General features: G+C 31.1%; 1 protein-coding gene across 3 annotated transcripts; it reads left to right on the plus strand.

Moving 5' to 3' along the window:
• Nucleotides 1–2,892: 2,892 nt before the first annotated feature.
• Nucleotides 2,893–12,571, plus strand: LOC132293546 (uncharacterized). 3 transcript variants are annotated; one of them, XR_009477858.1, is made up of 9 exons: nt 2,893–3,373; nt 3,997–4,069; nt 7,363–7,534; nt 7,660–7,816; nt 7,893–8,096; nt 8,215–8,304; nt 8,417–8,521; nt 11,675–12,037; nt 12,123–12,571. XR_009477858.1 is itself a non-coding variant. In XM_059791079.1 (8 exons), the coding sequence occupies exons 4-8, from the start codon at nt 7,799–7,801 to the stop codon at nt 11,813–11,815; spliced, it is 558 nt and encodes a 185-aa protein (XP_059647062.1). In that variant the 5' UTR covers nt 2,893–3,373; nt 3,997–4,069; nt 7,363–7,534; nt 7,660–7,798; the 3' UTR covers nt 11,816–12,571. The 3 variants fall into 3 exon arrangements, 1 of the variants encoding a protein (XP_059647062.1); XR_009477857.1 differs by having other exon boundaries at nt 12,282–12,571; XM_059791079.1 differs by having other exon boundaries at nt 11,675–12,571.
• The last annotated feature ends 13,558 nt before the right edge of the window (nt 12,572–26,129 follow it).

A 26,129-nucleotide genomic window follows, 5' to 3' on the forward strand; every position in this document is an offset into this window, starting at 1 on the left:
ATTGAAGATTTTCTAAAATATTTTTTTTAATATATATATATATTTTGTATATATTTGTGGAGTGTAAAGAATATTCTGGAAAATTAAGTATCGAATTTATGAAAAATTATAACTTTTTGAGTGAGTCATTTGTTTTAACAACAAAACTGAAGCAGAAGAATATTCTGGAAGAGTATAGAATTTATGAAAAAAATTTAAGTGATCACGCTTTTGATTGAGTCATTCGTTTTAACAATACCAAAGTAATACCATATTTAGCTCAAACCCTGTAACTCTCCGTCATGTATTTGGAAATTACCAAATTTAGCTCAAACCCTGGAACTCTTTGTCATGTTTTTGGAAATTACCGCATAAACCTTGTGACACATCCAGTTATCGAGTTCTTTTAAAATTCAACCCAACTAACCTAATACAGCCCAGTAACCCACACATAACTCTTTAAACACAATCCAAAATCTTGTCTTGCTAAATAAATATTAAAAAAAAAATTGTGATTAGTAATATTATTATAGGTTAGAAAATTGTCATTAGGTCCAAATTGAAATTAGTTTATTTTTGAGTATATTTATTTATTTCATTTGCGCTTATTTTCATTACCTATGATACTTTTTGCCTATCACCTTACTTATACAGAAGTTTCCTCCTCAGTTTGCACAATGCATATAACTAGATCTTTGACAGTTGCACAAAAAAATATAATCAAACCAATTCACGATTGCTTTTAGTTTTGAATAGATCTTCTATGTTTTTCTTTTTCTTTGTTTCAAAATTTCCAGAAAGGAATAGTTTTTATTTATTTATTTATTTCTTTGGTGTAAGCACAGTTGGTTCTCGCTTCGATCCATTTTGGTAGTGAGTTCCCTCAAGTTTGTTCATGCTGACCTGTCACTAATGCAATACAACAAAATCAAAAGAAATTTGAACAATGCTAGTTTGTTTGATGAGTTAGATTTAAAACACGTTTGAAGTGATAGCTTAAAAAATAAGGATAGATTAAAACCTTTCGACTAATATTTTGCGTCTAACAAATCGACTCAAATGTCATTTTTCAAAAAAAGTTTGGAGAATCAAGACTTTGAATTGTAGTCCCTCCCAAAACAAGGGTACATATCAGGGGTGGCACTACTAAATGAGGATTTCTTAGCTGCTGGCCCATCAATCATTTGCTTATGGACCCTGACCTCTCTCCATGCTCTATCTACTGTGATCAATAAATGTGTACCAAAATTTTAAGGCCACACCCATGCATGAGAATGAATCTCACCGATACAAATTTTTCATCACCAATTCGAATTTATTTGATGGTGGGGACTAAAGATCATTTAAATTGAATAGATTTGTTCCTAACTTGTTATTCTAAAAAACACATTTAACAGAAGGGTTTGAACCATCCATCTACTAGCTGTAGCTTGCAACAATTGTTGCAATACAGTGTGACTGAATCTACTACCATCACACATTGAAAAGTTAATATAGTAATGTTTGGATTTCAATTCTCCATTCATCTAAATGTAACATTATGATAACACTTTCATTTGAATTGATGGTATTAAAGTGAAAAGATTTTATTGTTCTTGCCATTGTAAATTTCAAGTATATCATGTTGTTCTTTATCAATCAATTTATCTACCATGCAAATCTTAATTAAGAGTGCAATTAATTATGTTTTTCTATGGATTTCAACAACGGTTATTTACAAATAGGATTGGACATGATATTGAAAATCTCAATTCAAACAATGAGAATTGAACTTTGGGCTTGTACCGTTTGGGGCACTAAAATGACGGTTTGAATTTGAATTTGAATGAAATTTTACTAAACCTTGAAATAAATTTGTTCGAATTTCTAGACGCCAATTTGGCGCTCCTAAATGTAAGTATTTGGTCTTTCAAAATAGCTCTAAATAAGTGAAACTTGAAAGTAGAATTTCTAAATTTATGAAATTCACAACAAACAAACATAAGGGCCCATGTCCAATCAGTATATCTGCATTGGACCTCGTAAAAATTAAGCTGACCAAGGTCTTGACAAGTGGGATCTAAAGCTTTTCACTGCAAGAATTTGAAATTTTGAATAAAGTACTGAAAAAAATGAGACCTTGGTGGGTAGGAGTTGGTCGTCATATCTCCGTCAAAGGAGGACTGATTTGAAACATTTGATTTGTGACTGTATTATCTTTTCACCGCGTGCCTCATTTATCTTTGGTATTCTACTACTCAATATTTTTTACTTTTCCGGTGGCTAGCTAGCTGGTAGCTGGTTGCTCATTTAATCATAGTTGTAATTTGCCTTTTTAGACATCAAAAATTTGTGATGGCTTATCACTATTCGATTGGTCAAATAGTCAAAATTTTATTAACAAATCAAAGACAACAAATACGGGTTCACCATAAAACGTGGAAAAATCCTGAAGGTCTAGACCTTTAGGACAGTTGCGAAAATTCAAATTTAAATTTTAAATTGTTTCCAAACAAAGAGAGATACATTTCTCCAGATTTGGAGAATTTAACACAATCATGGAGAATTTCCAAATTAGACACCCCATCAATACAACATATTAGGTACTAGCGTTTTTTTCTAGGAGCGCTGGTATAGCTGTAATCGTACCAGCGCTCTCTTTAGGAGCACTGGTATAGGTGTAATCGTACCAGTGCTTTTCTCAAAAGCGCTGGTATAGGTGTCATCGTACCAACATTTTTTTCAAAAGCGCTAGTATAGGTGTAATAGTACCACTTCCCTCCATTTTTTTTTCCCTCCCCTCCATTTTTTCCCTCCATTTATATATAGAATATTTGGGCCCTAAAACTACGTCGTTTTGTGGGGAATTAACATACTATTCTCCACTTTCCCATTTTAATTTGCAATATCCATAATCGCATTTTGCAATATCCCTAATCCATCAGCCGTTCTCTCGCCTTCTCATAACGGTCGCGCCTTCCATCACAGCTCTCTCATCACCGGTCGCGCCTTCCATCACAGCTCTCTCATCACGCCTTCTCATCCCAGCTCTCTCAGCCGTTCTGTCGCCCATCACAGCTCTCTTATCACGGTCTCGCCCTTCCATCACCGGTCGCACCTTCCATCACAGCTCTCTCATCACGCCGTTCTCTCGCCCATCTCAGCCGTTCTCTCGCCTTCCATCACAGTTCTCTCATCACGGTCTAGCCCTTCCATCACCGGTCAACGATTCGAACTTCTTCAAGTGAAAGCTTGAACCATCACTCTCTCTGTCTTCCTATTCCCAACATAACCATTCCTATTCTAGACATCATCTAAGTAGATTTTGAAGCAATTCGGCTTCGAGTGCGTAGGGGAAGAAGTGTCGTCATCAAGCCGGGAATACGGAAACAGCCAAAGCAGTAAACAAGATCAGGTGGGTTTGATTTGAGATTTTTATAATACTGAGTATTATTATACCATGTCAATTTATAGAATGAGAATTCTTATATTTATATCATTGCGTATGAATAAAATTCATAAAAATGTAGAACAAATATTGCTTAAAGGCACTTCTATTTATTTATCAAGTATTATACGAATCATGAAACCATAATTTCGAGTTGATGAGGAATGAAATTTGTTGACAGCTTAGCGACCGGAGAATTTAGGAGCGCAACTATGATCATTGCATAGTGTTCCAGTGTAATAATTTTCTCAATGTCAAAATGATGAAAAAACCAAACTTACCATTATTTAGGTTGGGGTCATTGTCCATAGCAAGGAGATCTCAAAAGAGGTTGTACTCGTAAAATTATAGTTCTATTGATGAAACAAAAGTTGTTTATAAGTGTCGTGTAACTAAATAACTTATATGCACAAATTCAGTTTAATCACAATTGATCGAAAAATCACAGTGTAAACAAGATCAGGTGGGTTTGATTTGGAATTTAGTTCACGCAACAATGCATCCTCCCAATTTCAATGATTTTGTAACCACTATTTGATCTCATTCTGTACCTAAGATTGTTGTTTTCAATTTTTTTTTTCTTTGTACAGGAGGAAATAATCGATCGTAGCTTGGATTGTTGGAACAAGTTTTGTCGTTGATTAGTCTGATTTCGTTTTTTAGGTAATTTAGCCTTGGATCATAAATAAATTTAGCCTTTTTTTTTTTTTTGTTAAATTAATAAATTTAGCCTTTCGTGTTGGTGAAGTTTGTTCAATTTAAGTTGCATACATGTTACCTTTCAAACGCAGCATAGTGTTTCCAAAAAAAAAAAAAAAAAACCGCAGCATGGTGAATGCATCTGAGTCTATATGTGTGTGTGTGGGTGGGTGGGATTGAGGCGGGTGGCAAGTAGCTAGGAAAATGTTATTGGCCATGTTATAATTGACTAGCATAGTAATTTAAATGATATAATTGACTTTGTTGTTATCATTAAGAAGGACATTTAATTGTCTTAAGAGGTTTTGGAAACAAGTAACTCAAAAAATGTCTTACTACAATAATATTAAATGTTACATTCGCTGATTCGGATCTGGAATATGAGCTCAACCTACATTTTTATCCCTATTCTAGCTTGTCAATTTTAAAAATAACAAGCAAATACGAAAATGAAAATAAATAGAACTTTTGTGTTTTTACACCGCCTTTGAAAAACTTCATAAATCTAACTAGCTAGAATTAGATGGTTTTTATGACCAAAGTTAGTGCCAATTATGGTGAAATCAATATATGTTACAGATAGTTTTTCATATGAGCTTTTCCCACTCTTATATATATTGTTTTTGTGAATAACTAATACTAACTTGATACAAATAAATAATAATGATAATTAAATGAAAGGTGGTTGAAAGGTATGGTAATGGCATGGCAAAGTTGGCAGCTTGTGCATTAAATTTCAAAACAAAGTCTGAAAGAAACATATACTCGTTCCCCCCACTAATTAAAGACAAGTATGAAAAAACGTGAATAATACTATTTAGCCTCCACCACATAGCCATTGTGCTCCCAAAACAGGAACTTTCCAGTGAAAGCTTGAAAGCTCCAAATACATTTTACCATAGATACTTATAACCTTCAAATGTATCATCATATTTAATTGCCTAGATGTTTTTGAAAAATATCAGAACTGAAGTGTATATACACACACACACACACACACATATATATGCATGGAATTTTACACCTTCAGTAATATTACAATAGAATTTCATTGCAACAAATAATTCTCTCTTTCTCAACTACACAGTATAAAATAAAAGTAAAAAATAAATAAAATAAACCTACATACTACACAGTATAAAATAATGTTGGTTAGAGTGTTTGGTTGATAGAGTGAAACTCTTTAGATAGCAGATAACACTTGAAGATGGTAGGATATTTTATAAAAGCTGGATAGTATCATTGTTGTTGGAATTTAGGTGGGATGGGTAGAATGTTTGGTGGATTATGGAATTTAGATGGTAGGTAACAATTGAAGATAGTATGATATTTTATAGAAGGTGAATAATTGTATGGAAGAACAAGAACACTTGGTAGAAGAAAGAAAATTTATTTATTGCATGTAGCAGTTGATTATCTAGAATTACAATATGTAGTATTTTCTCCTTTTTAGATATAAATGTACACATATTTTGACATGTCATTTGTCTAGAAAAATGAATCTAGATTTTCTTACTCCATATTTAGACAATATATTTTGTTTTGCATATATGCATATTGAGGGTAAAAATTTAATCGGTACAACATTCAGATTTCAGCTTTTGTATTCTACAATCTTAATGAATTCAACGCTTAAAAAGTTAAAATTAAGACAATATCAAATAGGTTTTCAAAGTAATACATTCAACTCTTAAAATTTAGTGCTTGAAATTTTTAGTTTTACCAAAGGGCACCTTAAAGTTGTTCTAGTAGTGCCATTGTTAATAAATATAGTATGCCATTAAAAGCCTTCTGATTTCTCATGTGGTTTATACATCCTTGAAATTTTTAGTTTTACCAAAGGGCACCTTAAAGTTGTTCTAGTAGTGCCATTGTTAATAAATATAGTATGCCATTAAAAGCCTTCTGATTTCTCATGTGGTTTATACATCCTTGACAACTATTACCCAGTAACATATTATAATATGTAATGTTTATTATGAAATTCAATTGAATTCAGGTAATAGTGATAGTGTTTTGTTTAATGAACGTGTAAGTCTTTGACTTTTGTGTTGTTGGTGTATTATAGATTTATGAAAAATTACCTTATTATATAAGTTATATCTTTATGAATACAGTTGCGAGATAGTGAGGATCCAATTCCTAATGAGCTGAGGTGGGTAGCACAAGGTCCAAACCCTGTCGCGAAACGGTTCAAGAAGTTTGTGATCAATGGTTTGAAGTTTCATGTTAGAGATGTTGAGAGACGGAGAAAGACTCAGAACAGTGGAGTTGTCATAAAGGCAGTGACATCTAGTTATGCAAGAGCCACTGATCAAAATCCCATCATAGGAGATATTCAGTACTATGGTGTGCTGACTGATATCATTGAGTTAAATTACAATGTAAATAGGAAGGTGGTATTGTTTAAGTGTGATTGGTTTGATGTCTTGTCCAAGGGTCGAGGAATAAAGGAGGATGATTTTCGATTTAAGCTTGTTAATTCGTCACGATCGTTGGGAACAGATAAGCCTTTCATTCTAGCATCTCAAGCTGAACAAGTATTCTATGTTGATGATCCCATTGACAATGAGTGGAAAGTGGTTATTGGCGCAAAACCGCGAGACCTTTATGATATGCCAAAGCATGATATTGAATCTTATCAAGTTCAGGAGCCATTTAATGCACAACATGTGGATTACGACTTGGATGTACCTAATGATAACATGTTTTGGACAAGAGCTGATTTGCTTGGAACAACTATAGAAGAAGATGATTTTGATGATGACCTTGGTGAAGATTAGATTTAGGATGATTCCATATCTACTACTCAATGGATGTGAAACGTCTTTTTTGGATTTTAAATTTTTTTTTAGGATATTATAAGCTTTGATTCACTATATAATATATATATATATATATATATATATATATATATATATATATACACACAACTTTGACAATAATATTGCAGTATCATATTTTGTAGCATGCACATGTACGCTTCCCATGAAAACTGATTTAGTTTTTTTGTGTGCTTATATATTTTTAATATGTTTTGATCTATTCTTGGCACATTATTGTATAAGTGCAATCAATGATTTTACCTAAACAGAATGGTTTTATATAATTTCCATTGGACAACCAAAAATACACTAAAGTTTTGAGGTATTTTTTATTTCTTTTTATTGATTTTTCCTGGATTGTGCACTGCCTTTTTTAAACAATTTGATTGCATTCTCTTAAATGAATTCTCACTTTTTTGTTTTCTTTTCCAGGAAGGATAAATAATAAGCTGACAATGAAACGAATGGTTAGAGAAGTGGAAAAAGTGAGTGAACAAAATCCCGAAGCTTCAACTTCAAAATCATCCCAACCACCGCCGAAGAAGAGACGGGGCCCGACATGATGCAAGAATGTCGTAACCGCGACAACCTTATTACCATTAAGGTACATATATATAGAGATCATCTTATATAGTTTACATAATTAGACTATATTCAATATGAAGGAGAAAAAAGGATTTCTATCCTTATTTTTGTACTAAACATCTACAATTGTTAATTTTTGTTTAGGGTTAATAAGTTTGGACAACCGATCGGCCCTGGAAGTGGTACATATACTAATTATTTGGGAACACTTGCCCGGAATGCTAATTTAGCTCCTTTGTGCTAAAAAACTTGGTGGGAGATGCCTAAACGGCTGAAGTAGGATATGTGGAACGTTGTAAAGGTAAAACCGTTCAATGATATTAAAATAATTTTTATGGAAAAAGTGGATTAACATGCAGCAATTATCACATTTTCAGGGAAAGTATGATGTGGGAATCATGTCAAAACATTGGACAATATCCTTCATCGGAAAAAAATGGAGGGAGTACAAGTGTGAATTAAAAAGTGAATATTTCTCAGTTAGGGATACAGATGCAGAAAGATTGGTAAACCCACCACCTAATGTTGAAAAGGAGCATTGGGAATTTTTGGTTAGGCATTGGGGTACGCCTATGGCGAAGGTAATCCTCCATCTACCAATTTTGTTTAAAGTCAATGAGTTGAATTTATAGTTTACCTGCTTTCAGTCATTATTTTAGGTGGAATGTTAGAACGTTTACTTTTTCTCACTTTTTGTAGGAGGTTAGTAAAAAAAACAATGAACGCCATGGGAAGCAAACAATGATGCATACTACAGGGACAAAAAGCTTTGCACGTGTTTCTGCCGAGGTTAGTTGAAGTTTTAGTAATATAAATTATTTCAGTTCTTATGTCGTTGAATGATTATAAATGTTAGTGGTAAATAATAATATATATCACAATGTCTATGTTTCTTTTATAGATTGAGGAAGACGAAGGTATTCAGTTTTCTCATGCAGATTTATTCATTTGCACACATATAAATAAGGATGGCAAAGCTATTGATGCTGCTGCTTCAGAGATGATTGTAAGTTTTTATGCTTCCATTTTGCAAAAAGGGGGTCACGTGCCTTGAAGTGACCAATTTTTAAACTCTTTGTGGTGTATTAGGGGGTCACATGCCTTGAAGTGACCAATTTTTAAATCATCGGCCCATGTGGAGGCATTTTAATTTTATTGTTTATCATCGGCCCGTGTGGAGGCAATTTACTTTCTTGTATTTGTTGAAAAGCATGGGAGTATGGGATCATTGTATGTGGAGGCTTCTTGTTGATTGATTTGTGTTATGGAGGAGAAGTATTTGCTATTTGTTGTTTGTTGTTTGTGTTAATTTCTTACTCATACCAGTGTAGTGGTCTTTTGAATCATGGTAAAAGTATGATATACACATATAAAGTTAAAATAAAACATGCACCATGAAGTTTTTAAGATCCATCATCACCAATCTCACTTGCTGTATATGACTACTAGAAGCAGCCAATAACATCTGCCCTATAAATGCCAAAAATTCAACCGGAATATAGCAAAGAGTAAAATTCTGTAAGAAACATAATTTTGGACTAACATAATTTTAGACAATGGTTAATATGATTTTGATTCTTAATATCAATTCTGAAATGATAAATCATTCAAATCAACTAAATAAAGTAGCTAAAACTAGTTACTACTGTATGACTTCCTAGGTTGGCAACTCTGCTCTAGATAGCGTCGGTTGGGCAGGACTACAGCGAAACTGGGGAAATCTGCAAAAGCCAAAAATTAAGTCAAGAACAAAACATAAGATCGAAAACAATGTAAGTGAAGTTCAGAAGAACAGAAATAAACATTTTGTATGTATGTAGCTCATGAAGGTTCTTTGCACTACTTTTTCAACGGAACATCTATTTAATGAACTAATCCAAATTGAACAGATGATAAGTTAAAAAGGAACTCATTTAGAATTATTATATGATATAGATGGATAAAAAGTTCCAAAACTAGTCCTCCGCTAACTCAAAAAAAAAAAAAAAAATACAGTGTTAATTTAAGAAAATGTGGACACAAACTAGAGAATGGAGGGATTATGATAATTCGTAACACATATTATGCATGGGTATAGTAGTTGTCTTCTTTGTTTTGCAAATTCAAATCTTGTTCAAGAAGATCAACAAGCCCATTAAACTTAAGTTTGACCCTTTAATTTTAATTTTATGTCTTTTTAGTTTCTTATATTGTCATGCCCTAATTTTTTCTACAACATCCTAGGGGAATGTTCGTATGAATGATGTGGATGAAGATGCCATTGGGTAAATAAGACTTTTTATGCGAAAACTTGTAATAGGGCCTAAAAGACATTAAGTAGTCATCTAACAACGAGTTTTAGTGTGCTAGGTCAATTTAAGTGTGTAATGATGAGTTAAATGTGATCGTCCTTTGTAATGACATCCATGTGGTCTCACAAACTAGATTAATGGAATCCTAGATTTAATAATAAATGAAAATGTGATAGGCACCTTACATGTCCATATTTATCCATATTTATGCATGATTGTAATTTTTAGATACTTATACCATGTTAATGACAAAAATCAGTTTATTAATACATGAATGCACACACAAAAATATTTTTGAGGGTAAAGATCCTAGGAGGTTCTAAGAGTACTTGCATAGATATATATGGGTTAAGAAAATGCAATTTAAAAAGAAAAAGAAAAGCAGAACTTTAGAGAGATGCATGCAAAAAAGAGAAAAAGAAAAAATCAAAATAGAAAAACTCTAGTGATGAATATACACAAGGGGGAGTAACAAAGACAGTTAAGAGGCCTAACTTATGAAACAAACAATTTTTAGGAGGTCATTGGAATGTAAAAGTATTTATCACATTTTTTTACTAGACTTCTAGCAACAAACATATTTTTATAGTGTAAAACATTTTGTCACGAGCGTTTAGCAAACAACCAGGCGACAAAATTCTGTCTAGTGAATGAATCCCCCTTTTTTTTCCTTGAAGTACTAATCAGATTATAAAGCATTAAAGTTTTAACCCCGACCCACTATTTGACAATTGCACTATATTTACAGAAAACTGCAACTATGAATCAATAAAGTGTTTTTTATATGAGTCTTTGGATTTCATTGGGACCTCCACAGAAGGTATATCCCATGATTTTTATTTCTGATCATTGGTTTCCCCCAAAGTCATACCAGAAATGAATCAAGACCTGCTCCAACCAGAAACTGGAGAGGAAATCAAGCTTGTTAATCCCGTCTATCTCTTACGTTGCTATCACTTACATTGCTTGCTATCATGATCTGAAATTTTTTCTTATTTCTAATTAAGATACTTTTGACTATTATACCCTACTCTTGTTTGTTATGTTAAGTTGCAATCCTTAAGTTCCGCCTATAAAATTGGCTTCTGACCATTGCTCCGGTAAATCTACAACTAACACAGTTAGATTTAAGTAGTGTAATTTCTTAACTTAAAAGTTTTTCAATTTAGAAGTTTACATTAATATTCATGCCTGATTCTTCACCTTTCATGTCATGATATTTTCTTTTTGGTGGTTTTACACCAGTTGTCTTGTGTCTTGTCTGTGTTTCAATAAAAAGTTAAATTGTTGCCTTAATTAAATGACGACAAACTAATCTGTCATTAACTAATACAGTCTTACTTGGTTTGCCACTAAAAAATAATCATATATAAAACTTATTTTTAACTTGTTTGGAACTGATTTTTTTATTTTTAAGAATTGTTAGAAAAGCAAGTTACATGAATGTAGTAGTAGGTTTGTAGTGAATGGAGCTTTGGAAATCACTTTATGTGCATCATCTTTGCCAAGTACTCGTATTACCAATTAACAAGTATCCTGAATTTGTAAGTAAAATGGTCCTCAGACACACACACACACACAAATAAATAAATGGGCCTCAGACTTCAGGTTGAAGCTAAGTACTATTATTTAAGTTCTGAAATGTCAGTATATTGCGCACAATTTTTAGCATTCCTTTAATTTCTAGCATTTTGTCTGTAAATGAAATGGGTGTGAATATTTTGGCTTTTATCATTACCAATTTGTTATCTAATTACTTTTCTGTTCAGCTGTTTCTGGATTCTTGTTCTATTATTCATTTCATTAGATTTGTCTGGATGTTTCATAGCAGTATGTCATGGTAGTTCAAACTTTTTTTTTTTTGGCAGGAAAACATAAAAGAACTTCAAAAAAGTTACTCTGACTCGCCTATTGGCAGTTCCAATGATTTGTTCTCCATTGTGAGAGGAGAAGAGAGAACTGGTCGTGTGCGGATGCTTGGCTTCGGGCCTACATCAAGCAATGTTTGAGGGCCCTCTCCTAGTAAAGTTGAACTAATTAATAATGCGAAAAAATCTAATGAGGAGGCACATGCTACACGCGTAGAATTGCAGGAGAGCATTCCAAAAATGCAAGCCGAGTATGATAAGAAGTTGGAAAATTTACGAGCCATCTATGATAACAAATTGGAAAATTTACAACAACAGGTGGCTATGTTAATGCAGATGCAACAACAAAATTGTAGTGGACAGGTATATTTATTATTAGTTTTACTCTTTACTAAATATATGTTTACTTATGCCAAGATTTCATGTATTTTGTTTTCTTATTTTGAAGGGTTCTGATTCTTTAAATGCTCCTCTTAGAGTATCCCCAAATTCATTTTATATTCGTGATGCCAATTCAGTTAAAGTTATGAACTTTTAATTTCTCTTATATATATGTTAAATTTTCATTTATTATAATGTATGCGTAATGAATTTATAAAAAATGTAGGGTAATTCAAATCAAATGGGCAACAAGACTTGTTGAAGTTGAAGATGGGGTCGTGGCTGTGCTTTCTGAATTTCCTTCGCCTTGGATGGGTTCTTTTTGGCAGGTTAACTTGTGGTCGTATTAGTATACATTTTTGCTTTTTGGTTGACATTTATCAGCTTAACTTGTGGTTGTATTAGTAGCCAATTTTGATGGTAATTTTCATATTGGCATGGTTAACTTTGTGGTTGTATTATGTAAAAACAATTTGGATGGTATTTTTATATTAACTTGTGTTATATTTGATGACATTTAATAGTTGGTAGTTGCAATAGTTGTACTGATAAAAATATATATATATATATAAATTATTTTCCAAAAACTATTAATATATATATATATATATATATATATATATATATATATAACACCCCTTTACCAGTGCTCTTTTAAGAAGCGCTGGCATAGGGGGGAGGAAAAAAAAATTAAAATTATCCTTTACCAGCGCTTTAGCAAAAAGCGCTAGTAAATACACTCTACCAGCGCTTCTGTAGAAAGCGCTGGTAAAGTTACATAAAGTTACCAGTGCTTTTCCAGAAAGCGCTGGTAAATACTCTATGCCAGCGCTTTCTGGAAAAGCGTTGGTAAAAGGACTTTACCAGCGCTTTCGGAAAAGCGCTGGTAAAGGCCTACCGACATTAGATTTACCAGCGCTTTTGAAAAAGCGCTAGTAAAACGCTAATAATTGAATTACCAGTGCTTTTTTAGACTTTTATCCGCGCTTTTGAGGGCTGGTAAAAGCCAGAACTGTTGTAGAGCATCTTTTGGCCTATAAATACAAGGTCACTCTATACATTCACGGAAAAGAAAATAGACAACGAACAGAAGAAGCTCTAACTCAACAAAAACTCCGAATTTTCTGAAGAAGAAAAAGAACGGCACGTTCGAGATCAAGCCTCGCCGGCTTCTCATTTCGATTTATTTTGGTGGTAAGTTCCCTCAAATTTGTCCATGTTCCAAGACCTTCCACTAATGCAAAATAACAAAATCAAAAGAAATTTGAACACTACTACTCTATTTGATGAGTAAGAATTAAAATACTATCTGAATTGGTTTTATCCAAAATCTATGACATCCATAATTTTGCACAAAAAGATAGAGTTAAAACAATTCATAATTGATTTTATTTTTAATATATTCTCTTTGTTACAAATTTGATGATTTTTTTCTAGCTTCGATCGATTTGGCAAGTTCCCTTAAGTTTGTCCATGCTCTAAGACCTGCAGCTAATACAATACAACAAAACCACAAGAAATTCGAACAACACCACTCTATTTGATGAGTAAGACTTAGAACACTAAATAGAATCACTTTTATCCACTTAGATATGTTTTATGTTTTAAGTGATAACGATTCCAACTAAAATATAAGGATAGATTAAATGCTTTCCATTAATGTTTTATGTCTTACAAAGGGACTCAAATGTTATTTTTCAAGAAATTTTGGAGAATCAAGACTTGTAGTAAACCCGAAACAAGGGTACATATAACCTTGCCTAAAGGGAAATGAGAGACACTAAATGAGGCTTTCTTACCTGCTGGCCCATCAACCATTTTGCTTTTGGACCTTGACTTCTCTCCATGCCCTATCTTCGGTGATCAATAAATATATGTATCATAATTTTAAGGCCATGCCCATGCAAGACATTGCATCACCAATTCCAATTTATTTGATGGTGGGGACTAAATATCATTTAAATTGAATCGATTTATATCCAACTTGCAAAAATACATTTAACAGAAGAGTTTGAACCGCACATCTACGGGCCGTTAACGCATTGAAAAGTAAATGTAATAATGTTTAGATTTCATTTCTCCATTCATCTAAATGTAACATTATGATAACACTGTAAGATTATTTATTTGATTGTGTGGCCCACGTGATTTGGACTTGTGATATATTTCATTAATTAGTGATCAAGTAAATAGATATCGGATTAAACTTATATTATTTGGTCAATTTATAAATTACCTTTATGGTAATTAACTGTTGGAGAAGTGTTTTCCTATTTATTTCTTACTTTGATGGAAAGTGGAATTAAGGATACTAAAAAGGAAAATTGGTCCTCTCTCTGCCTTTATAAAAGTGCATATATCACATCAATTATGTACGCTAATGAAAACAACACGTATAATATTTATGTGTGCAAAAGGCCAAGAGAGAAAAATCGGTTTCCACACGTTAGTTATTGCAGTTTAGCATGTTGTTCATTCCGCAAAAAGGATCTCGACGTTTGCCTTGATCCCTACGAGATTTACAATTACTGATCGATGTATTCATATCTAACTATTTATTTATGCATTATAGATATGTAAAAATCATGACTTTTTAAGATATGGGATTCATGTAAATCATGTGATTAATGTTTGACATGAATAATTATAGTTTACATGTGGTATCAGAGCTTAAGATTTAGGAACTCATGATTTACCTCTAAAGTTGCATAAATAAAAATAAAAATATATAATTGATAATTTATTTTTTTATGAAATCCGCACACACATATATTTAATGATTATATAATCCATTCTAATAAGGCTTGTGGAAATTGTAATACCCCTAATATAACAAGGATAATTATGGAATTTATTTAATTATTTAAATTGTGTTTTATTGATTTAATTGTGAATTATTTAAATGACTTGTTTTTGTTTGATTTTTTTATTTAATTGTTTATTTAATTGGGTTTTAATTATTGGATGTAATTGTCTACTTTAAATAGAATTAATTATTTTTCTTGAAATTGAATTAATTGTCAAATGATTTAATTTAGTATAAATGAATTTTCTATAAATAGAGTTTTATGTTAGTAGGATTAATTAAGGGTTTTGGTTTTAGACGTCACGTATGTAGCCGACATAACTAAGCATTAATTAGGTTTCATATGGGCCGACTAAGGATTTAGTGCAGGGTTTAAATTAAACTAAGGTTTTGTGTAAACTTATAAACCTATAAATATATCTGTATAAGGCTGTCAAGGGTTTAGAACCCTAACCACGTTGTGGAGACAGAAGAAACAGAGAGGAGGAAAACTAAAGGGGCGCCGGGAAAACTTAGAAGAAAGACGTTAAGATTTCTGAACCGAGTCTCGCAGGCAAGTTTTATAACTATCTCTACCTCTTTGACCTGTGTTCTTTGCATCCCTAACACAATCTCAGGATGAAATAAGGATTAAAACAAATCTGGTTCGCATGCTTGCATTGTTTAATAAACATATGTTTATGAACTGTTAAATTGTTTGTTTTGTAGTGTTGTTTGTTTTACTGTTTTGTTTTCCTTAATTCATGATTTTAATGATGTCAATTGATGGATTAAGAATTTTAATAGTTCTAAAACATAGTGGGAAATCTTAAAATTAATCTGGGACGCAGGACTAGATACCTGAAACAGTATGTATTCTTGTATGGATTTTAATCCACTTAGAAGCTGTTTTGTGTAATTCTTGTTCCATATGATTTGGTTAATAAGTTATGAATTTAATTAACTTTGGAACTCCCTAAGACTTAGTTTTAATCAGTAATGAACTTAGTTGGAGGAATACAGATGCCGGACACCGCCGGAACTGGAGAAGAAGACGCATAGGGGAAGGAGGAATAGAGCAGGCTCTATTAAAAGATTGAGCAGGCTCAATCTAAGGATGGAGCCGGCTCTTTAGGAAGTTAGAGGTGGCTCCATCATGACGGAGCCGGCTCTATCATAGAATGGAGGCGGCTCCACTTTGTGTGGAGCCGGTTCCTTCAACAGGTTTCAGTTTTTTCGCCTTTTCAGTGATGGTTTTGGCTACGGGTTTCAGAATTTGGTGTTTTCAGATGCTATTAGGAGCTATGCAGGGATGTTACAGTAGCATCTAAGTCCTATTAGAAATCTTGAGGGTGTGATGATACATAATAAATTACAAAGAAATCGGTAGATTTAAACCGTTATAGTTTCAGGTAAACTTGTGGACTGTTTTTGGAGGCAGAGGATTTTAAGTGCATAACCCTATGAGTTGCAATTTATCTAGGAATGGTAATATTGTTAAATCACGTTCCTGTAATTTAATTTAAGTTTATTAGATTATGGAATGATTATATATATTTATAAGTGTCAGCAAGATACTTTTAAGGAAGTTTACATGGTTGAAATTCTGTAGATGATTCAAGTTGATTAATTTTAAATTAGCAATTGAATTAGGAGTTTGATATGTAAATCATATATCAGTGGTATGGGATTAAGCCTATTAACTAATATAAATTCAGTTAATACTTAATATGAAACTAGTTGATGTTACCAAGAATTTGTTTATGTCAACTTGTGGGATGTTGTGGAGTAATTACAAGTAAGCATGTATATACTATTATTATTATTATTATGCCTATTATGAGTTACAGGATGGTTATATTTCTTCTCTGCATTTAAAAATTTGTCAGAGAATCAGGTACTGGATGTATTGAACAAGCATGCTAATTAAACATTCTTGTTATACTTATGATTGGATATGTTGATATTGATATGTTATGTTATCATATATATATTATCAATACTGGATGGATGGTTTGTATGCACCGGTATAGGACGGTGTCATACTAGGGGGATTAGCTCAAAAATGCTAAGTCCTACCTATTCTGGATTAAGGGACGGATTAACTACAAAGGTTAAGTCTTACCTATATTTTGTATCAGATCAATAAATAATTGAGTGGCACTTTGGTTTGGAATGGAATTTAAATATATTTTTATGATGCCACGATATGAGCCTGAGTCTCAGAGTTGTTGGTTAGGAAGCGTATATGCATTGGGATGCATAGCTAGCTATGATGGTTTGATGTGTACCCTGCTAGGACTAGGTAGTTATGCCCACCTTTGGGTGCGTTTTCGCATGGTGCCTACTAGTCAGGTTAAGACGGGCCTGTAGTCCAGTGAGAGTCCTGTAGTGTGATTATATATATATTTATTTACAGACTATTAGCTATTGTTGGATTGGTTAGGATGTACATGCGTATCGGGTCTCTACTTTGGTAGTAATAGTATAGAACTTGCATGTGGGCCTTACCCACTCATCATTTTTCAGGTATCGAACATTTCCAGTCTAGAGCTTGTTCATGCTGAGCAGAGACGATCTTCCATTCTACCGACGACGTAGGACTTCTTTCCAGATATTAGATTTGGATTTTATCTTTAGTTTTTACTTTCATTCAGTTTGGAATTTTTATTAGGGGTCCACTAGAGATGGATTCCCGAGTTGTGAAACTTACGGAGTTTTGGATTATCAGATTCTAAGTATTTAATTATAAAGGATTTTATTTTTAGTTTCTTCCAGCTTAAACTTTATTTATTAAATTCATTTTGTCATCTGTGTTCGTATTACATATTAATTGTTTGATATCCCTCGGGTTTGGGCCTAGACCTGATCAACCCGTGTTTCGGATCCGAGGGGTATCACAGAAATAATTGTTTAATGTCTAATTAATCTCCTAGTGGTTTGTTTTGATCAGTTTGTATAGCAAGCTATTTATTTACATTTGTTACTTTGATTTTCGAGTGTGATTGGTTGGAAGATAATTGATTCATGTACAAATCTATAGTAAAAGTGATTCATGCACATATGATGAATTTTGCTTATATGATTTTTTTTTTTGTCTTATATGAATATTTTAAATAAAGTAATTAAAAGTATAATTAATGAGATAATTGAATATTAATATTCAATTTATGTATTTTTTTTTCTGTTTATACCATTATACGAATTGTTTGTTATAAACAATAGCTTAATTAATTACACATTGATGTTACCCGAGAGGTCACTGAATCATATAAGTCATGAACAGTATTTTATTAAGTAATTAAATAATTACTTACTTAAGTTATTTATTTATTTGGAATCGAATCTCTAAAATAATATGTGAGTTTAGAAATTTGATTTTATTAGACATGCAAATAAATTATTGTTTAAGTACCCAAACATACATACATGATAGAGAATCAATTTTAAATTGATTTAATGATGATCTTCAAGTTTGAAAATAAAAATAATATATTTTATTATGTATATAAAGTAAAAAAATATTTTTATTGAATTTTTGGACTATTAAATTTCTGAAATTGAACTTACCTAAATTTAGATCGATTAGTATGAGTATGTGTGTACAATACTAAATGGGCAACTTAATGATTAATTAATCACTGTCTAATTTAATATTCATATTATGTGAAGATTGGAAGCTACCAAAGTGGCCTAATCATAATAATTGATGAATATTAATTTTTGTAGGAGATATAATTAATCATAAATTTGTTACTAGCTAATTTAATATTCATATTATGTAAAGGTTGGTAGCTACCAAAGTGGTCCAACCATAATGGTTGATGGATATTAATTTTAGTAATAGACATAATTGTAATATTTCATGAATTATGATGCTTATGATTTTTTGTGATATTCATGAATATTGAGTTTATTTAATTATAATAAATTATTCTTCAAAGGGAATTAATTTTCAAGTGATTAAATGAAAATTAAGGGATTGCATGTGTTTTTTTAATTAAGTAGATATAAGATATCCAAAGGTAACTTATCTATTTAATTAAATAATGTATCACCAATGAAGGTATACATATAAATACAAATAAGTATCATTATTAGTGTCTTATAGTTGCCACCCAAAGGGTACTATAGTTATACATTGTATTTATATTTTAAGTTATATATACGTGTAATGAACTCAAAGCATTATTGTTGTGAGTATTTTATCTTATTATGTTTGTTTTATTATATCCCTTAATTCGCATGCTACATCTGTTCTACTTCTCAATAGGACTAACTTCTCATAATGGAATGAATAAGTTAAGTTCAAAATTTAGGAGAGATCGAACAAATTAAGCATTATGGCTATGCGAATAATTGTTCCCCATAGTGATAGTGCTAAGGAATATTTGACTAAAAGACTATTTTTGTATTGTAAATAAATATCTAAAAACAAAAATTATTAATTGACATCACTACTATGTATTTTTTTTGTTGGTACTCGTACTATGTATGAACATATTTTTGATATGACTAATGTTGCTACAAATTTGAGAACCTTATGGATGATTGTAGATGAGAATTTTCTTATTCAATTTATTCTCAATTTTTTGTCTACTCGGTATGGGTCATTTCGAATTAACATTATTAAGACAAGTGGAAAGTGAAAGAATTAACCATTATGTTAATTTAAGAGGACACAAGGCTTAAGCAGCAGTTAATCATTATGTTCATCTTATGACTCAAGAAGTTAGAAAGAAATTTGGGAATAAGCCTGAAAGGGCATTAAGTGAGCAACCCCCAAAATTAAAAGATTTAGGTCAATCTACTAAAAGAAATGATGTAATAATGTAAAAGTGTCATTTATGTACTGAACACTTTTAGAAAGATTATATGAAACATAAAGAATGATTCGAAATGAAAGATAAGTCTTTTAACTTTTGTATATTTCAAATCACTTATTGATATTCCTTCTAATACATGATAGGTTGACTTAAGTACTAATGTTTATGTTTATAATATATGCAAAGATTTCTTATGGCCTAAACTACAAATTCAAATGAGAATTTCTTATTTATGAGAATTGAGATTTTTTTTTTTTTTTTTTTTTTTTTTTTTTTTTTGTTGAAACCATTTTAAAACCATTGAGACAGTTTGTTTAGTCATAGACAATGGATTTTATTTAAATTATTTTAAACTATTTATATTTCTTCAATTTCTCTCAATTTGATTTTATTTCAAAACTTTATGTCAATGATTTTTCCTTTAAGTTTGATAATGATGCTTATTCAAGAAATTTTAATTTGTGAATTATGGTATTATTGTTGATGATTTCTGTAAATTCAAAATTGATAGTTTATTTATTAAAAACCTTTTGACTTTGAATCATAATGTTATAATTAAGTGTAGCTCAATTAATAAAAATTAATTTATCTTGTGGCATAAAAGACTGGACAATATTTAGTGAAAGGTTAGGAAAATTAGTAAATGATGTGATTCTTCTAAATCTAGACTTTACTGGTTTTGTTGTATGTGTGGATTGTATTAAGGGTAAACAAACCAAACACATAAAGAAATGAGCTGCAAGAAGTATAGGGCTTCTTGAAATTATTAATACAAACATTTGTAGACCTTGTGATGTTCCATCTTTTGGTGGAGAAAAATATTTTATTGCCTTTATAGTTAATTTTTCACGTTATGGTATATTTATTTGTTACATGAAAAATCTCAAGCAGTGGATACTCTTGAAGTATAGATAAATGAGGTTGAAAAACAACTAGATAGAAAAGTGAAAATTAAAAGGTCATATAAAGGTGGTGAATATTATGAAAAGTATAATAAAACGGGTAAATACTCTAACCATTTGTTAAACTCCTTGAAATGTATGACATTTGTGTTCAATACACTTTACTATACATGCCACAGTAGAAGCGTGCAGCTGAAAAGCGTAATCGTACTCTAATGAATATGGTTAGGAGTATGTTAAGTAATTTCTCGTTACCCATAATGTTGTGGATACTAAGTAATCTAAAGGGTACATGTTTTACTATCTCAAATATAGTACGATAATTATTGAAATCGATAATGACAGATTAATTGAGAATGGTGAAATCAGTGGGAGTAATAAAAATAAGAATTTGATCATTCCAGAAGTTAGGGTACAAATCTCTTTATCCATAACTTCTAAGGAAATAATTGTTCCTTCATTTGTTGAACTGTATAACAACGAAGAACAATTGAATGATTAACAACTCTATAATGAGATTGTCACCAATGAATAGATTGTAGAATAATCATAAGGAATAACATTAAGACGATTTCAAAGAGAAAGGAAATCTGCTATTCCGAATGACTATGTGATATATCTGCAAGAATCTGATTTTGATATATAGTGAGATATATACGGATCCGGTTACATATTCACAAGCCATTAACAGTAATGATTTTACTAAATGGATTAGTGTCATGAATGAAGAGATTATAAAGAAACCTTCTCTCTAGTATCTAAGAAGGAATCTTTTAAAATATCATGGCATTAGTAGCTTATTATGATTTAGAGTTACATCAAATGAATGTGAATACAACTTTTATGAATGGGAGTTTATAAGAGGAAGCCCATATGAAACAACCTGAAGGCTTCACATTAGAGGGTAAGGAATTCATGGTATGTAAACTTAATATGCTAATATATGGATTGAAATAAGTTTTCTAACAATGGTATATTAAGTTTAATGATACCATTATTTCTTTTGGATTTAAGGAAAATACTGTTAATCAGTGTATATACTAGAAGGTTAGTGGGAGTAAGTTTATATTTCTGATTCTATATATTGATGATATTTTATTTGCTAGTAATGATCTTAGTTTATTATATGAAACTAGAAGTTATCTCTAAAAACTTTGAAATGAAAGATATGGATGAGGCATCTTACGTGATAGGAATAGAAATATTTCATGATAGATCACATGAATTTTTAGCATTATCTCATAAAACAAATATTGAAAGAGTTCTAGAAAGATTTAGTATGAAATATTATTCAACCAGTATTATTTTATACATAAAAGGGGATAAATTCAACCTAATGCAATCCCAAAGAATGAGTTAGCTAGAAGGTAAAGAAACGAAAAATATTCCTTACGCATATATTGTGAAGTTTGATATATATACAAGTTGGTAGGGGATAAAAGATTACATGCTCATACTTAAGAAGATATTTTTTAATTGATTATTTGTTTCTTTAGGCTGGAAGAATAATATTATGAAAAAGTGTAAAGTAATTTATTATTACTTTGTCTATTACAAATTTTTTAATTTGTAGCATACTTTGAGCTACAATTTATGGTTGCAGAATTTATTTCAGGATATGAAGTCATGGGTACCAATTTTTTCAGATTGCTGAAAATTTATGTTACAATTGTTGATCTTCTTATATTAAAAATGATAAGTATTATAAAGTTGAAATACATTATCATTAAAGAAGATGTTTAGAAATAATGAATGTCTATCGAACATATAAGCATACAACTTATGATTGCAATCCATTAACGAATGGACTACCACCCAAGACATTTATAGAACATGTTGAAAGAATGGGTCTTGAATATAGTCAATGTTAATTATTTTTAATTGTTGGATTATTTAACAGTGCTTATATATATTTGACATTTTGCGTTCATTATATGTGTTTATGATATTTCCAATTAATAAATGTACATGTACGTATTGCTTTAATAAGTGGTAATAGGAATAGTCTTGGAAAAGACATTATTGTTAGATCATTATTGATACTTCTTATTTATAGACTATGTTGAATAGGTTACTAGTGTTGTGGTACATGGAAGGGACTGTGTCATTGAGTGATATACAACCGCCATGACTTTTGTTGTAATTTATTTACCATGGTTTTTATGATGATTAACTTAAGGACTCAATCTGATTTATGGTGCACACTAATGACTATTTTGCTAAACCACTATGGAAGTTATCATATGGGCAAAGTGGGAGAATGTAAGATTATTTATTTAATTGTGTGGCCCACATGATTTGGACTTGTGATATATTTTTTAATTAGTGGTCAAGTAAATAGATATCAGATTAAAATTATATTATTTGGTCAATTTATAAATTACCTTTATAGTAATTAATTATTGGAGAAGTGTTTTCCTATTTATTCTCTACTTTGATAGAAAATAGAGTTAAGGTTACTAAAAAGGAAAACTGGTCCTCTCTCTGCCTTTATAAAAGTGTATATATTCCATCAATTATGTACGCTAATGAAAACAACACGTATAATATTTATGTATGCAAAAGGCCAAGAGAGAGAAATCAGTTTCTATGCGTTGGTTATTACAGTTTAGCATGTTGTTCGTCCCGCAAAAAAGATCTTGACGTTTGCCTTGATCTCTACGAGATTTACAATTATAGATCGAGGTATTTGTATCTAACTATTTATTTATGCATTATAGATATGTGAAAATCATGAAATTTTAAGATATGGGATTCATATAAATCATGTGATTAATGTTTAACATGAATAATTATAGTTTACAAACACTTCCAGTGGAATTGACGGTCTTAATAAAAACAAGAAAGGAACCAACTGCTTGACAATTTGATAACCGAATAAAATATGTATAAAAGGTACTTCCTCACAAATTAACTACTTCAATTTTCTTTTTTCTGTTTCCAGCATGACAATCAACCAACTCAAGAAGAGTTATTTTCTTTTTTTCAACTAGTTGAAGAGTTTATTTATTTTATTTTTTTTCTTAGTTGAAGCTAGAGTTTATGTTTTATACTAAAATATCAATTATGAATCAAATAATGTCCATTACTGCATACTATAAAACATATCGTTTACACGACAGTATTGCTACAAAAATAATAATTTTCTGTTGCATTAAAGATCAAAAAATTTAATCCTTTTTTAACCGAGCCAAAACATTCGCATCGGATGACTCTAGGGGTATAGTACGTGTGGGATGACTATAGACATTTCTTGCCACGCCAAATCAAAAACATCATTTGCATTGAAAACGTTGTCTGTGGACGAGATAGTGTGTTCTTGGTCATTATCCTTATTATTTATGGTTGAGGAGGACAAGCAGCCTCGACCTGATGACGAATTTTGATCTGGTTAACTAATTCTTTATTTCTATCTCTTTTCTTTTTTGTGACATTTTAATTTAGATTAAGCAGGAAATTAGACAAAGTGGGTGTGGAGTGGTGTGTTTCTTGCCAAATGACAGAAATAATAATAATAATAATAAGGTGGTGGTGGTCATGGTGGTGGCTCCTGAGTTTCTTCTATCAGGTGTATCTTAATACTTAATTTTCTATCTCTTTCAATTTTTTTTTTTTTTTTTTGACGCTTGATCGGCTATCGGCATGTCCAAGAGGTGTTGTTGGCCGTGTCTGATCCCAAAAAAAATATAAAATAATGGGGATACGTTTTTCACATGTCTGACGTGTCCAGAGCGACACGTGTCCAACACTAGTACGGTGCTACATATTGATGTGTCGGTGCTTCATAGGTATTCAATAATGGAATTATTATCTTTTGTAACCTAACACTCCCAAACTAAAGATAAGAATGCATCCGATTATCTGACTTTGGGTGTTCCCGTCTTCTGAGTTATATGTCTGTGCTTTGCAAGTCTTAACAATCAAGTTGGTAGAGTTGATGCGCGGGGCTTGGGGCAAAGCGTCCAAGGCGGTTGTCTAGGGCCTGCAATTTGGAAGGATGTCAAATTTAGTACCGTAATGTAATATAACCGTATATGCCTGAAATATCATTACTTTCCATAATTGAATGTAACTAGTCATTTAATCAATTAAAAGACATCTATTATAAGCCATAATTTTCATAATTAAAAAACAATACACAATCATATATCATATAAATTTATGGCAATAAATTACTTTCAAAAAAAAAATTATGACAATAAACATGTACTTATAATAGCAATATATATATGTAATACAATAATTTGTATGGTAAAAATAATTTGTTTCTATCCTTTTTATTCAAAAGAAAAAAGAATTTTTTTAAATTTAAGCAAGAAACTGATTTATTTTATTATTATATTAGTTTTGAGCTAACGTGCCTGCAATATAGTTAAGCCCCCGTTCAAACAATCAAATTTTTAACTCATAGATGCAATCAACGGTCAAATTTTAACTCAACCCAATTCAAACAACAAAATTATGATGGTGATTACTTTAATTTATAATTTTACCTCTCAAAATGTAAGACGGTCACATTTACTTTAATATGAAGTTGAATTTTGATTTTTGTAACTAAGTTGTGTTGAATATTTTTAAATTTTTTAATGTAAATTTGATTGTGCTCTTTATCAAGTACCAAGACTAATTTTTGCTTTGTGTGTCTTCAACCTTAATATATTTTATGTGTTTATCGTCTGATTTTAATGTTAATTTCGTACTCATATAATTTTTTTGCTCGTGTGAAACCTTATGTACAAAGGGCATCACATTTGAAAATTCGCCTAAGATCTCTCAAAAATTTGAAAATCTCGTTGACAGCTGGGTAATCATTCTAATTTATATGTTATAAGAACACATAACAAATGACAAACTAGATGTATCATGTAAGATACAGTGATTAGATAATTCAAATTTCATGGCCACTGTTGGTTTTCTTTTTTTTTTTAACCAAGCCACTGTTGGTTCTCTGAGGTGAATTATATTATGTAAAATCAAGGAACTTTTATTAGCATGTATATTTTAGTTCAACTCACCATTGATTTGTGAATTGACTTATTTGAATCCTAAAATTACCGTTTCAACCTTTATATATTCATAGATAAATATATGTATATACATCCATATACATAGACAGACACATATACCGGCCAACATTGATTAGTATTTAAAATGTGAATCAATCTCCAGAAAAATCGCCAATTGCTGCCAAAAATATATACATACAAAGTCCTTGCAATAAAAGAGTTAAATGGGGGCGTTTATATGCGTGTGTGTATTAGTGTGAATTGACCTATTTGTGTGTGTATTAGGATTTTGTTCTATATATATATACACACACCTTGATGTATTTTGTTCTCCAATGAATATGTTGATATTAAAGCACAACAATCAATTATATATATACTGATTAGGGTTTCTTTAGTGTCTGTTTTAGGGATAATGGGCAAAAAAAACAAGGGTTTACAATTGAAATCATATGCAAAGTGAGAAGAGAGAGAGAGAGAAAATAAATAAATCTCCTCCATGCATGTTCTTCAATTTAAACAAAAATAATAGTTAATTCATTCAAATTCAAGCTA

Source organism: Cornus florida, unplaced genomic scaffold, assembly GCF_030987335.1.
Source record: "Cornus florida cultivar Cherokee Brave unplaced genomic scaffold, ASM3098733v1 CherokeeBrave_3.0.0_Hap2_Chr02, whole genome shotgun sequence".
In the NCBI taxonomy this organism is placed as follows: domain Eukaryota; kingdom Viridiplantae; phylum Streptophyta; class Magnoliopsida; order Cornales; family Cornaceae; genus Cornus; species Cornus florida.

Bases quoted from the DNA above. Each gene is read 5' to 3' on its own strand.
- LOC132293546 (XM_059791079.1), top strand. The intron at 8,097-8,214 runs GTAATCCTCCAT...CACTTTTTGTAG, and splicing joins GGGGTACGCCTATGGCGAAG to GAGGTTAGTAAAAAAAACAA. The intron at 8,305-8,416 runs GTTAGTTGAAGT...TTTCTTTTATAG, and splicing joins TTGCACGTGTTTCTGCCGAG to ATTGAGGAAGACGAAGGTAT.